General features: G+C 48.7%; 1 protein-coding gene across 1 annotated transcript in view; it reads right to left on the bottom strand.

The window, feature by feature from the left end:
* Positions 1 to 5652: 5652 nt before the first annotated feature.
* ELAVL1 (ELAV like RNA binding protein 1) overlaps positions 5653 to 13589 on the bottom strand; it is a 43116-nt gene continuing 35179 nt past the window's right edge. The window contains exons 5-6 of the mRNA XM_017500111.2: positions 10315 to 10540; positions 5653 to 6232 (exon numbers count right to left, since the gene is read on the bottom strand). Of these exons, the coding sequence (XP_017355600.1) occupies positions 5908 to 6232; positions 10315 to 10540 (551 nt within the window). The 3' untranslated portion in view covers positions 5653 to 5907. The remainder of the gene's footprint in view (positions 6233 to 10314; positions 10541 to 13589) is intronic.

Genomic DNA, 13589 nt, shown 5'->3' with positions numbered 1-13589 from the left:
AAAAAAAAAAAAAAAAAAAAAGCCGAATCTGCTTTGACATGATGCTCCCCTGGGGGAGACAGATGCATTATTAATTTGGGAAGGTGCAGACACCCAGACCCCTTCTCCTGGGTTTACAGGTTGGTCAGATCCACTAGCCTGAGCCTGAAAGTTCCAGGAGCCCCAGCTGTCGGCCCCTGGGTTCTGAACACCTGAGGGATGGCCCTGAGTGCCCTCCGGCTGGAGGACAGCCCTGGCCCTTTGGCCCCAGGTGGTGTCAGACAACACGGGGTTTTCCCAGAAGTCGAGGGATCACTTAGCCATGGCTGGAAGAGAAGATGAATGCAGACCCACGAGATGCACACATAATAAACTAGCAACCTGAAAACTGGCTCTGTAAATGCTTTCTGAGAGGCCCACCCACGGGCCAATGTTAGCTCAGCTCTCTGGGTGCTGGGCGCGACCACCTAGTCCCTCTCCTGATTCTTGGTAGCAGCTGTCACCATCCCTACTTGATCTTTTTCCTGAGGATCTGGAGCGGGTGGGCAGCGTGGACCCATCTCACAGAGGGGAGAGCAGAGACTCGGGGAGCCAGGGACTTTTCCCGTGTTGCACACTAGGGAGTGGTGGCAGAGCCAGGATTCAAACCTGGACTCTGACTTTGAGACCCCTTTGCTCATAACCATTCCCATCCCACAAGAGATCAGTCTCACAGAGGGGACACTCCGGATGGCCCCAGGGCTCGGGAGTGACCCAACTATGGTTCCACATACAGACGGGGGAAGAGGCAGGATCCTCAGGTCACTGGTGGGGAAGCGCTGGAGTGGGAAGCAGACAGAGGGGGGCCATACCCAGGGGCCACTCGCTGGGCCCACTGACCTGTGGACCTGGAGAAGAGGGACAATGGGTCTTGGGGGAGAAGAGGAAATATCTGAGTGGGAGCCAAAGGGCCAGGGGTGAGCCAGCACAGGGCACACCTGCACTGGGCTTCCCCTGGAAGGCTCAGCTGTCTTCGGGCTCTACCTCCTGGGGCCTGGCCCAGGCTTACCTTGGAGGAAAGAGGTCCCCTGACCCCTGGCACTCTATTACTGGGCTGTGGGCTGCTCACAAGTCACACACCATCACCCCTACACCAGCACATCTCAATGATCCCACTTCATTTATTACCAAAATATCACAGAATTCCAGTCATAGTTAACATACAGCGTTTAACACGAACCTGATACCTGTAGAGAGAACTGAGTATCTGGACAATTGAGTCGTTTGGAACCATAAGCCACGCCCCAAACCGCATCACTCCGTACTTCAAAAATACGCTTTTTTGAGAGCTTTGGAAACTGAATTAAAATGTCTACACAGCTATGAACAATTGTTTAATAAAACTTTTTCATGTTTCCATTACATGTAAATATATCAATTTGGCATCTCTATAAAAACTCTGAAAATGGTGCAAAAGTTTCATTCTCTTTGAGAAAGCCATTGACAAAAAATATTCACACTTCACTAAAATTTTGAAAAATGGTCTTCTTTCAAAGCTTCTTTATTAATCTGAAGTCTTCTGGGTTTATCAAAATCTAGGTTTGCTTTTTCCTCCTAAAACACTAAGGAACATTTATTCACAAGGATTAAAAAAAAAAATAAAAAGGCAATGGGGTGATGGAAAACTGATATGGGCTTTTCTTTTTTTGTTTCTGAAAATAATTTAAAAAGCTTAAAAGTTACATAAGCATCTTCAAAAGAACACAATGGGATTCATTTTATTGTTGACTTTTGGACACCAGTGTCAGACTTTATTGAAAACAAACCCATGTAAAAACAAAGTTAAAATGAAAAATGGCACCTGAAAAATAAATTATTTTATATAAAACAAATCAATAACTTAAAACACACTAATATACAAAAAGTCTAACCATCTACTGTACAACATGGGAATCGGTTAAGAGAGCCTCCCCCTCCCCCAAAGCAAGTCACTGTAAACGGAACATCACGTGGTCATGGTCAAAGAGGTGGCCCCAAACCAACAGAAAAGGCTTCCCTTCTGGTGGAAGAAAAATCCAGTCCTGTCAAAGTCTCCGTTAGCCTACATTAGGTACTGGCGGTGATTTACAAGCGAGAAAAATAAAAAAGTTTTTTAAATGGCCAAGAAAAAAAACCTTGAATTATGTCACTGAAAGGTTGTAGAAAAATAGGATACGGTCATCAGAGGTCAGGGGAAAATCAAAAGGTTTGGAAACGTGAACCCTGCCTGGGATTCGATATTCAGGTTCTATTGCCATTGTTAAGAACGTGCCAATTGCCAATGCCACTTAAAAGAAAGCACTTGTGACTTCAGGGCTGTCTTGGGAAGTTTGGGGACAGGGCCCCCCCCAGCCCCAGAGTCTGCTGAACCCTGGGGGGTCTCTCCTAAGGAGCTGTAGGTGAGGTAGGTCGGGGGAAGATGGGAGGGGACTGAGGTCAAGGGGTGAGTGGAAGGATGGGGGATAGAGGCCTTCTGTCAGCTGAATTCTTATTCTCTTTTCATCCAATCACAGGAAGGCTGCGAAAAGCACATGGGAATGAAACCGGGCTGAATCTGATGTGAAATGTAACAGCTGAAGAATGTCAATTTCAATTTTCAAGTCTGATGCCGGACTGGGTAGGTCATGTCTTTCCAATGCCTGGTGGAAAAATGGCCCTGGTTTGGAAGCAAACCGGGTAGAGGAATTGCCACTAACCGTCTTCCGGTGCTTCTGTTTCTCTGATCCAGCAGGGACCTCCGGGGCTGCCGGCTCCAAAGGGCCGGCCTTGGCTCCTGACAGCAGCACAGTTCAGTCCCTAGAGGCTGGGTCTCCAGGACTAAGGCCAAGTGCAGACTCTCAGAGGTTAAGGCAGCTGCCCTTGGCCAGGGAAAGGCTCACCTTCCAGGAGAAGGTGGCGGAACCCACCCAGCACCACCTGCGGGCGGGCCCCCGAGGAAGCCCATGAATTTCAGGGTATTCAAGCATGATGGTGGCTGGGGAGGGGACTCAGCACCCGGAAGGGAAATCAGTCACAGAGCTGTGACTAGAGGCACAGCCAGCACATAAAACTGTGGCTTGGCAAATTACACTGAAAATGAAGTAATGGCAGAGCCAAGGGGAACAAGGGAGAATTCATTTAGAAGCAGGTTCATAAATTCAGAGCTTCGTGGGGTCTAACTACCAGAAGTTACACAGGTCAAAAGAGAATTCAATCAAAGCCTCTTTGGTATTTATCAAACCAGATTTTTGATAAACGAACATTATCTACTCTGAACGCTTTTTCAAAATTCCCAAACAAAAGGAGAGCACTCATTTTTGCTAAATACAAATACGACTGATCTATGTAAAATGTTTTAACAAATGGGTTTCTTTTGGGTTGTGCCTTTTAAGAAAAGCGATCTCCCCTTTGCAAATAGGTCCTGATAAGATGTAATGCACTTTGAGGACACAGGGCCAGCAACTAGAACCTCGATGGGAATGAAGATTGCTTTTCGGCAGTGACAGTTCAAAAGCTAAATCCTTCCATAAGCTTGTGACTCCCAAAGAAATGCATTGTTTTTGTTTGTTTTTAGCTAGAAGGCTGTTCAGAGCGGAGACCACATGAAATGAGAATGTTCCTGAACTGAGAAACTTCAGGGAACTTTCAAAGGCTCATACATGTCACAGTTTCTTCTCACCTGTCCCAGCATCAGAACAATGGATAGGATTCAGACAAAAGGGAGCGAGGAAAGAAGCTGAGGTGCTGGCTACAGGCCCGTCATCATTTTCACAGTTGAAGCTTAAAACAGAGTTCTCTGTTGAATGCTAGCTATAGGCATGTTGGGGAGTGAGACTCGAGGACGAGTTTCAGAAGCGGGAATCCCACCTTCCATCAGAAGATGTTGGCCCGGGGAAACCTGAAAGGCTTATTTTTCCAGGAAAATGTTCTGGTCCCAGGGTGGAGAGTGCTCTGGGGCAACAGAGCAGGGACCCTCTTTTGTGTTGAATCCAGGCAAACAGGCCTTGGTTCTGGCTTTTCCTGAGTATCTGGGATTCTGTGGGAGGAAGGAGGTCCTCTGTGGCACCAGGCCAACTTTTATGAGACAGGGCCTGGGTATGGATGGCAACATTGTCAATTTGCAAGGATCGGGCACACAGCCCCTCAGTAAAAGATCAGGGAAAGGGGAGGGGATGGGCATCCTAAATTGTACAGGCGCCTCTCAGGACGCTGACCTGCTCTGGGGATGGCGGTGCCTGACTATTGCTCAATTTCCCACTTCAATAAATAAATAGACATAAATAAACAGATAAATACAGCCGTCATCTCATGATAGCAGTTACTAAAAAAACAGCCTAATGTCATGTTTTAGTCTTGCGTCAAGGTTAAAAACTGCTGGTACTAAGTTATCCTGTTTTTGATTCTCTCTGTACTAGTTATTGATAAAAACCAGATCCCAGTCCTGAGGAGTTTTGGGAGATCTGGCCCTGCCTATCTCACAGGCTTTCTCTTTTCCCCTTCCTCCGGGCTCCCGGTTTAAAAGCCACTAGTCTGTGACTGCACATTCCTGCGTCACAGACTCAGAAATGCTTTTGCTTGAGGCAAGTATTGGTTTCTTAAGATCTTATGACTCCTCCCTGAATGTTGGGCCGTCTGCACCTTCCCTAACCAAAAAGAAAGAAAAGGTAAAATAAAAAACAAAACAAAACTCGAGCAAAACAAAATCAAATTTAATGGTCTTAAATGCAAAAGTAAAAACAAACAAAAAACACAAAAAAGCAAAAGAAAATTAACAGAACAGAACAACCCAAAATGTCAAGGCAGTTATGAAGAGAACTTTGAGGGTTAATCTTTAAAACTACAAATCAAAGGTTTTGGTTAATAGATAACTGGCAAGAAGTAAGTACTTTTCTGCTGAGTGTTCATACAAAAGCAAAATTTCAAAACAAAATCCGACTAAAATAGAAAAAGGTCTAAGCGCTCACGAGAAGGGATGCGAGAAATACAATGCTCAAATGTTTCTGTGTTATTAAAAAACAGAGCCATCTTACGCCTCCAAGCTATGTTAAATGCTCTTAGAAACGGGAGAAATGGTCGTGAACAAGAGTATCCAATGTGGGGGGCGCCATGCATGCAATGTGTGGACAGAAACTCGGGGCGTCAGAGTAGCAACACATCTTCAGGCGTGCCTGGAGCTTAGATCTGACTCTGGAATATACTGGAGTTTCCCTGAAACTCTTTGGTCCGTTCCCATTGGTGCCTGGGCTTACAAAACACGTTTGTGTCCTTCTTTGGAGGGCCTGGCCCGGCATGTGGCCCCAGCCCCAGTGGTGGCCCACACTGGACAGGCCCGCCGCCATTCCCAGGACCACTCGGCAGAGCCCGGGACTGAGTGAGCAGGAGGTGGCAACGGGACCTGCTTGGAGAAGCAACTTCCTGTCAACCAAACCATACACATTGCTTAAAATGGTGAAGCGGTTGAGAAAACGCACACTCAGCATCTGTCTAACATCTTTAGATTCAAAACTAAAACTAAAAGGTGATTTTTTTTTTTTTTTTTTTTTTTTTTTGTTTTTTTTTTTTTTTTTTGCTACCCGGTCTGTGGAGACACTGAATGAAACGCATGTTAGACAGTCTTAGAGGTTAAAGCATGCTTCAGGTTCACCACCATCCAGAGGGACTGGTTAGTCAATGCAGTTCTACTTAGATTTCTGTTTAATAGATATCTTAAAGGAAATAACTTACGAAACTTAAGATTGGTCTAACATTGTGGGATTTCAAACATTTGAACATGTCGGTTGCATCCCAGAGTATAAAAACCTTCTCACTTCTCATTCAGACAAAGACAAACACTTGTGAAAATTGGCGCAAAATGAGTTGTACACTAACAAGAAAAGTTTCAACGCCTTCACTCTTAATTATCTATTCCGTACAAAAAAAAACATGAGCGAGTTATTTGTGGGACTTGTTGGTTTTGAAGGAAACCTGTAAGATCTTGTCCCCCAGGCGGTAGCCATTCAGGCTGGCTATGGCCATCGCGGCTTCTTCATAGTTTGTCATGGTCACAAAGCCAAACCCTTTGCACTTGTTGGTGTTGAAGTCGCGGATCACTTTCACATTGGTGACGGCGCCAAAGGGCCCAAACATCTGCCAGAGGATCCCCTCATCGGCGTCCTGCCCCAGGTTGTAGATGAAAATGCACCAGCCCGAAGAGGCGTTTCCGGGCACGTTGACACCAGAGAGCCCGCTCATGTGATCGACACCCATGGGGGAGAACCTGCCGAACAGAGAGCAGAGTGTCAGGCCAAGGTTGGTGCAGGTGGCCTGGGGATGGGGCTTGGCCTGGATGCAGGCTGACCATGGCCGCTGGGCCCCTTCCCGCTCTGTGTAGCCACGAGGTGCTCACGGTCGAGACACCTGCATGGGTCAAAATCATGACGTGGTTTTAAACTGGGAAGAATTAAATACGGTAGTGGAGGGTGGGACCCTGTTCTGTGGGGAGCTGACTCTGAGGGGCTGGTTGGCGCCCTCCACTCTTCCCACTGTGTATGTGGGGGGGCCTGTTTAGTGGTTTCTGCAGCTTCCCACAGTTTAGATGATGGGCACTTCTCCTGGTTCTGTTTTTTTTGAGATGGAGTTTCACTCTGTCATCAGGCTGGAGTGCAGTGGTTCGATCTGGGCTCACTGCAACCCTCACCTCTCAGGTTTAAGCGATTCTGCCTTAGCCTCCCAAATAGCTGGGATTACAGGCATGCAACACCACGCTGGGCTAATTTTTTGTATTTTAGGAGAGATGGGGTTTCACCATGTTGGCCAGACTGGTCTTGATCTCCTGACCTCGTGATCCGCCCGCCTCGGCCTCCCAAAGTGCTGGGAGTAGAGGTGTGAGCCACCAAGCCTGGCCTCCTGGTCCTCCTTTGAGGGTAAAAATACTCTGCAGGCACTGTGACAGCCTTAGCTGTCCCTGGAGGAAACTCTCCTCATACTGTGGGGGTGCGTGCAGGGACTGGAGAACTCCTTTTTCCAAATTTTGCACCTTCCCCTCATCATGACCCACCCCCAAGGGTTCACAGTCCAGTGGTCTCTGGTTAGAGTACATCTATGCCACGACCACTGCAGGCACAAGAATTCATTCCCAAGCACCAGGCAACCAACCTTCTGTGGCTGGGGCCCAACATCCCATGAGGGCCAGGGGCCAAACCACTGAGGGCTGAGAACTCAAGGGACAAGGATGGGCCCTGGGACGCCAGCAGCTGCAGGCTCACCAAACTTGACCACACACGTGGGGCTCTTTCCACAGCAATACTTTTATTCACATAAAAAACAAGCCTTTCTGGTCCAGGCACGGTGGCTCAAGCCTAGAATCCCAAGACTTTGGGAGGCCAAGGCGGGAGGATCACTTGAGAGCAGGAGTTTGAGACCAGCCTGGGCAACACAGAGAGACCTGATCTCTAGGAAAACAACAAGAACAACAACAAAACCTCAGAAAACTAAAACTAAACTAAAATAAAGCCTTCTGAAAACGTATAGATGCTGTAATAAGGATTAAGGTAGATGACAAAACAGTTCCTAAAGCCAGGCTGCCCTCTAGAACTTTCTCAAATTATAAAACTAAAGGTCTGAGGGTCAGCTTGGGAATATCTGAGTACCGCACATCTGTGAGGCCGGCATCTGTGAGGCCACACGACGCATACAGAGAAGCACTGCCTGTTCCAAAATAAAACTGGGCTTCAGGCTGTGGCCCTGTCAGCCAAGTGCAGCCCCTTCAGGCCCCAGCTGGGGTCAGCGAATGCCTTCAAGTGTCATTGAACAGATTCACCTTCTCGGCAGACACGAGAAGACACCAACCCCCAAAGGACAGCTCACTAGCCTAAGGGTGATTTTCTTTCTTTCTTTTTCTTTTTTTTTTTTTGAGACAGGGCCTCACTATGTTGTCCAGTCTGGTCTCAAACTCTGAGGCTCAAGTCATCCTCCTGCCTCCTGAGTAGCTGGGACCACAGGTATGTGCCCCCATGCTGGGCTAATTTTTACATTTTTTGTAGAATCAAGGTCTCACTATGTTGTCCGGGCTGGTCTCAAATTCCTCAGCTCAAGTGACCCTTCTACCTAGGCCTCCCAAAGTGTTGGGATTACAGGCATGAGTCAACGCACCTGGCTTTCTCAGGAATTATTCTTGTTGGTAGTTTTTCTCCTGCTGATTTCTTTGGTCTTGACAGTCATAAATCTTTACCCCTCTTTTCCTCCAACCCCAATTCTTTTCCATCCCTTATCTCTGGGCTTTTCCAGACGTGATAGGAACTGACTGCAGACTGCCTGCTGTCTGGGTCTTTCTTCCTTCTCTTCTCTCAGCCTCCTGTGGCAAATTCCCTTCTTTCCTTCCAGGCTCTCCCGTCCTTCCCGCTTCCTTCTATTACTTTGTCTTGGTGGTTGCCCTGCCACTCACTTTCCTGCTAGATCAGAAATGTCTGCTCCTCTGGTTTCCCCTTTCTGTTCTCATTCTCATTACTGGGACCTTCCCTGTTTTCATTCCAGGCTAAGGAATAGTTCACCCAATGCCATCACCCACATACCCTGCCCCATCAAGAGCAGTGCTGACTATACAATCAGGTTTCCACAGATGAATTTTAAAATTCAGCTCCATTCTGTCCAGAGGAGCTTCCCTAGCCTTATCTTCAAACCAAAATCATCAAGGCAGGCAGGCCAGCTTTGGAGCTTGAGCCAGGCTGAGAACGCTGGTAACTCAGCCATGAGAATAACACCTCACACCGCAGCATGTGTGGCAGTCGGCAGCGCCCACCCAGCCTCACTGTTAAAACAATCATGAGGCCAGGCTCATGTCTATACCCCCAGAACTTTGGGAGGCTGAGGTAGGAGGATCACTTGAGGCTAGGAGTTTACGACCAGCCTGGGCAACACAGTGAGACCCCATCTCAACCAAGAAAAAAACATTAAAAATAAAAATAGTGGGAAATCTGTTCTTGTCATACCTGAGATAAGCTCTCAGTGCCACTCCTTGAGGTTTTGTCAAAAACAAAACAAAACAGCCCTAACATTGAGACCTCTGCTGTTTCTGAGGCTGCGGCACACCTGCTCCTGGAGTTCAGGGCACTGACTCTCATTGTCTCTATCCCACTTGATCCCATAGCCAGAACCATTTTCAGGATGGAAGCACTAAGAAATCCAGGAAAACTGCCCCCCTCTAGGACAGGGCTTATAAACAGAATGCATTCATATAACATTCACCAATGCAAATGACTCCACAAGGCAGGTGTATGAAAAAGGTCTGCCTTAGGGCTGCTGATCAAATGTCTAAAAGCTTTGGAAGATCTGCTCTCACCTGAGTATACCTAAGGCAATGTCTTTTCTCCCACAGATAAGAAACATTCAGTATTCATTTTTTTTTTTCTTTTTTTTTGAGAAAGGGTCTCACTCTGTCACTCAGGCTGGAGTGCAGTGGTGTAAACAGTTCACTGCAGCCTTCACCTCCCGGGTTCAAGCGATCCTCCTGCCTTGGCCTTTCGAGTAGCTGGAACTAAAGGCCAGCACCACCATGCCCATTTAATTTTTTCATTATTTTTTGTAGGAACAAGGGTCTCACTTTGTTGCCCAGGCTGCTTAAACGCGGGGCTTCAAGTAATCCTCCCATCTCAGCCTCCCAATAGCTGAGGTTACAGGGGCACACCCCCACACTGGGCATGAAAGCATCCTTAAAGCTCACGGCTCCACGCTCCTGTTACTGGGAACTGCGCACGGCTCCATTCTCCTGTTACTGGGAACTGCGAACTGGAGCTCTAAGTGCTCACGCTCCCAGGAGCCAATGGGGACCAGTGCTGTATTTTTTTTTTTTAAAGACAGGTTCTGGCTCTGTGGCCCAGGCTGGAGTGCAGTGGTATGATCACAGCTCACTGCAACCTCAACCTCCTGGGCTCAAGCAATCCTCCTACCTGAGACTCCTGGGTTGCTGGAACTACAGGAGCACACCACTATGCCTGGCCAGTTCTGTATTTTTTGCAGAGATGGGGGTTTCACAATATTGCCCAGGCTGGTCTTGAACTCCTAGGCTCAAGTGATCCTCCTCTCTCAGCCACCCAAGGCACTAGGATTACAGGCATGAGCCACTTTGTACAGCCTGGTGTCACTGTTTTGATTCCCATGAAAAACAACACCTGGCTGGAAGTAAACGGCTTTCCTACAGACACCTTTCTGATGGAGGCTGTGGTGTGGCGCTACGGAATGATTCTGAAAGTGCTTTCTGATGGGATCAATCTAGCGTTCCTGTGGTTTCTATTCTGTGGCTGTGCAGTCGCCTGCCATCAGGGCTATGTGTGGCTTTCAGGAGTGCGCGCCCTCCCGACCCACCTGAATCTCTGCGCCTGGTGGTGAACGGGGCCTCCAAACCGTCGCGCTGGCGAGTGGTACAGCTGCGAGAGGAGTGCCACATTTTTGTTCTGGTTGGGATTGGCTGCAAACTTCACTGTGATGGGCTCAGAGGAACCTGGGGGTTTATGACCATTGAAACTGGTAATTGCCTCTTCTGCCTCCGACCGTTTGTCAAACCGGATAAACGCAACCCCTCTGGACAAACCTTTTTAACAAACCAACAAAAACGAAGTTAGGGGGAAAAACGCTAGGACTTTCAAAACTGAAAAGCAAAAGTCAGGTCGTCAGTCTACTGTGGGCCAGACTGGAAGTCTGGTTAAGGAAATAAAAATTAAACCTAAAAGTGAAAACAAATGGATGGAGTAAAGAAAATCAACGACTAACAGAAGATTAAAGTTTTAGACTTTCTTCCTGGTTGAAGCCATGACTCCAGTGTTGGCGCCCAAAGATATTTTGGTGACAGACATCCCCAAGAGACACCCGAGGCTCTTATTTGGAAAAAGGCGACATTAGGTAACAGCACATCCGCTGTCACTATTTAGCCGCCAGGTGCCCGTCATAGAATGGGTACGTGGATGTGCTGTGGGGTCGGTGGGTAACAGGGTTGGGGTGGGGGTTGTGTCTGAGAAATCCTCCCTGGGCTCTGGGGCCACCCACCTGGCTGCTGTCTCTGGGGCCCACTGTGACAGCGGGCCTCGTGGCTGAGCCTGCTGCAAAGGGGCCCAGCTTAGCCTGCGTGCCTTCTCCTTCATGCCAGGAGGGTGTAGAGTCCTGTGGCTGTCCCCTTGCCAGGTCTATGCTGCTGCTGTCCCCTCACTCTTGTCTTGGGATACTCCACTCTAAGGTCCTGCACCCTCCTGTGCCCCAAAGTACCATCAGAATCAAATGAGGCCAGAACACTGCTCAGGCTCGCACAGCAGAGCTGAACCTACCCACAGGCTCATCAAGCAGGCCTGGGGTCCCGGTGTGGGAAGGGCCAGTCCTGGATCCCTGGCTGAACCCAATCCTGGACAGAGGAGCATGAGACCAGAGGCCTGCCCTGCTGTAGGCGGCACTAGTCAGCCGGGCATGGGTGTGAGATGCCGAGCAAGGCAGACGGAAGGTGGGCATGGCTGCCCCCCACCTCTGCCTGTCCATGCACTAGGCCCGGGAGGGAAACATGAGTAGCACCATCCCTTGAGGAACCTGGGGAGCAGACTGGAAACTAGATGCAGCTGAGGGGGATGGGGGTGAGGGCACACTGGGCAGTGGACTAGCTCCTTCTCCTGGGGAGAGGGCACGATGAGGTCAGAGGAAGGCCCAGGTGGGAGAGGTGACAGCTGAGGGGCCAGTCTGAGAGTGATATCACTGGGCGGGAGTCATCGGTGTGTCCTGGTGGGAGAGGCTGCCGCAGATGGCCCAACCCAAACACCCTGGTTCTTAAGACTTTTAGTTGAGCCAGGCCAAGGTTTGTGCCTGTGGTCCCAGCTACTCCAGAGGCTGAGCCAAGAGAATTGCCTGAGGCCAGGAGTTCAAGACCAGCCTGGACAGTATAGCAAGATCTCACCTCTTAAAGAAAAAAAAAAAAAAAAAAAGACTTCTAGGCAAAGGGTGTCCTAAGTCAGGTTTCCTTTCTAGGTAAAGACCTGTTGTGCATGGTAAAGAACAATGACCAAAGCCAGGCAGCCTGGGGCCTTGGGTGACCTGTCCAGCGGACACCCAACTGTCCCCATGTCCGGTCTCCACGTCTCACCTGGCACCTTACTCCACCACTTCCCAGAGGGTCCCGCCAGCTGCCCCACAATCGCAACACCTCAAGCCCCACGTGAGCACACAGATAGCACCCTTAGTAAGGTCACACCTAGTGCTATGCACATGTGCCAGGAATATTCTGGGGCTCAGGCCCATTTCTGAGCTGCTGCTCAGAAGGAACACCTGAAAACATAACCCTGGCAGATGCTGCTTTCATTTATTCTCACACGACATGAATGACGGCTTAGTCAGTCTTGGAAACCTAAACAAAAATCTAACTTTAGGCAAATACAACTGACAGTTGACGCTGGCTGGCTCTTAGGGAAGCTGGCTCCAAGCAGATGGCATCATTCTGTTTCTAAAGACCTTGCAGCCCAGCAGAGAGAAGGCATGCATGCAAGTGTAGGTTCCTCGTCTCGTGTTGTAGAGTGCCTTTCAAATGCAAGTGAAACAAAGAAAACTCGAGTAAGGGGGGCCAGGAAGGATGCTGTTTAACACAGGGAATAGCAATTCACTATATTATTTTTTTCTGAGACAGGGTCTTGCTCTGTCACCCAGGTTGGAGTGCAATGGCTCAATCTTGGCTCACTGCAACCTCTACCTCCCAGGTTCAAATGATTCTCCTGCCTCAGCCTCCCCAGTAGCTGGGACTACAGGCGCCTGCCACCACGCCCGGCTAGTTTTTATTTTTAGTAGAGATGAGGTTTTGCCATGTTGGCCAGGCTGGTCTTGAACTGTTGACCTCAGGTGACCTATCCACCTCAGCCTCCCCAAGTGCTGGGATTACAGGCGTGAGCCATTGCACCTGGCCACAATTCTCTATATTATTTAAGGAATGTATACTTTCTGAACTTAGCTCTGCAATTTTGGTTTTTGTTCTCCCAGTGTTTTTTATTTTTTATATTTAGTATTTTTTGAGATGGAGTCTCACTCTGTCACCCAGGCTGGAGTACAATGGTGTAATCTCAGCTCACTGCAACCTCTACCTCCCAGGTTCAAATGATTCTCCTGCCTCAGCCTCCCCAGTAGCTGGGACTACAGGCGCCTGCCACCACGCCCGGCTAGTTTTTATTTTTAGTAGAGATGAGGTTTTGCCATGTTGGCCAGGCTGGTCTTGAACTGTTGACCTCAGGTGACCTATCCACCTCAGCCTCCCAAAGTGCTGGGATTACAGGCGTGAGCCACCATGTTCAGCCTCCTTGTGTTTTTAGAATTTAATAGCAAAGTCCAAGAAATGTCAAAATCTCCAGATGAATACATTATCTTTTTTTTTTTTAAAAAAAGAGTAGGGGTCTCACTATGTTGGCCAGGCTGTTCTAAACTGCGGTCAAACCATCCTCCCACCTTGGCCTCCCTAAGTGTTGGGATTACAGGCATGAGCCACCACGCCCAGCCATCCCCATCTGTTTAACACTAAAAAGCCCATCACAGGAAGGCAAACTTCACACGCTGGCCTGCCACACGCTTCTCTTCCCTGCTGCCCACCGTGCACCTCATGAGGTCCCAGCAACAAGCACCCTCTG

Source organism: Cebus imitator, unplaced genomic scaffold (assembly GCF_001604975.1).
Source record: "Cebus imitator isolate Cc_AM_T3 unplaced genomic scaffold, Cebus_imitator-1.0 Scaffold263, whole genome shotgun sequence".
NCBI classification, from domain to species: Eukaryota; Metazoa; Chordata; class Mammalia; order Primates; family Cebidae; genus Cebus; species Cebus imitator.
Note: the sequence above shows the minus strand (reverse complement) of the source record. Positions and strands in the feature narration are given on the sequence as shown.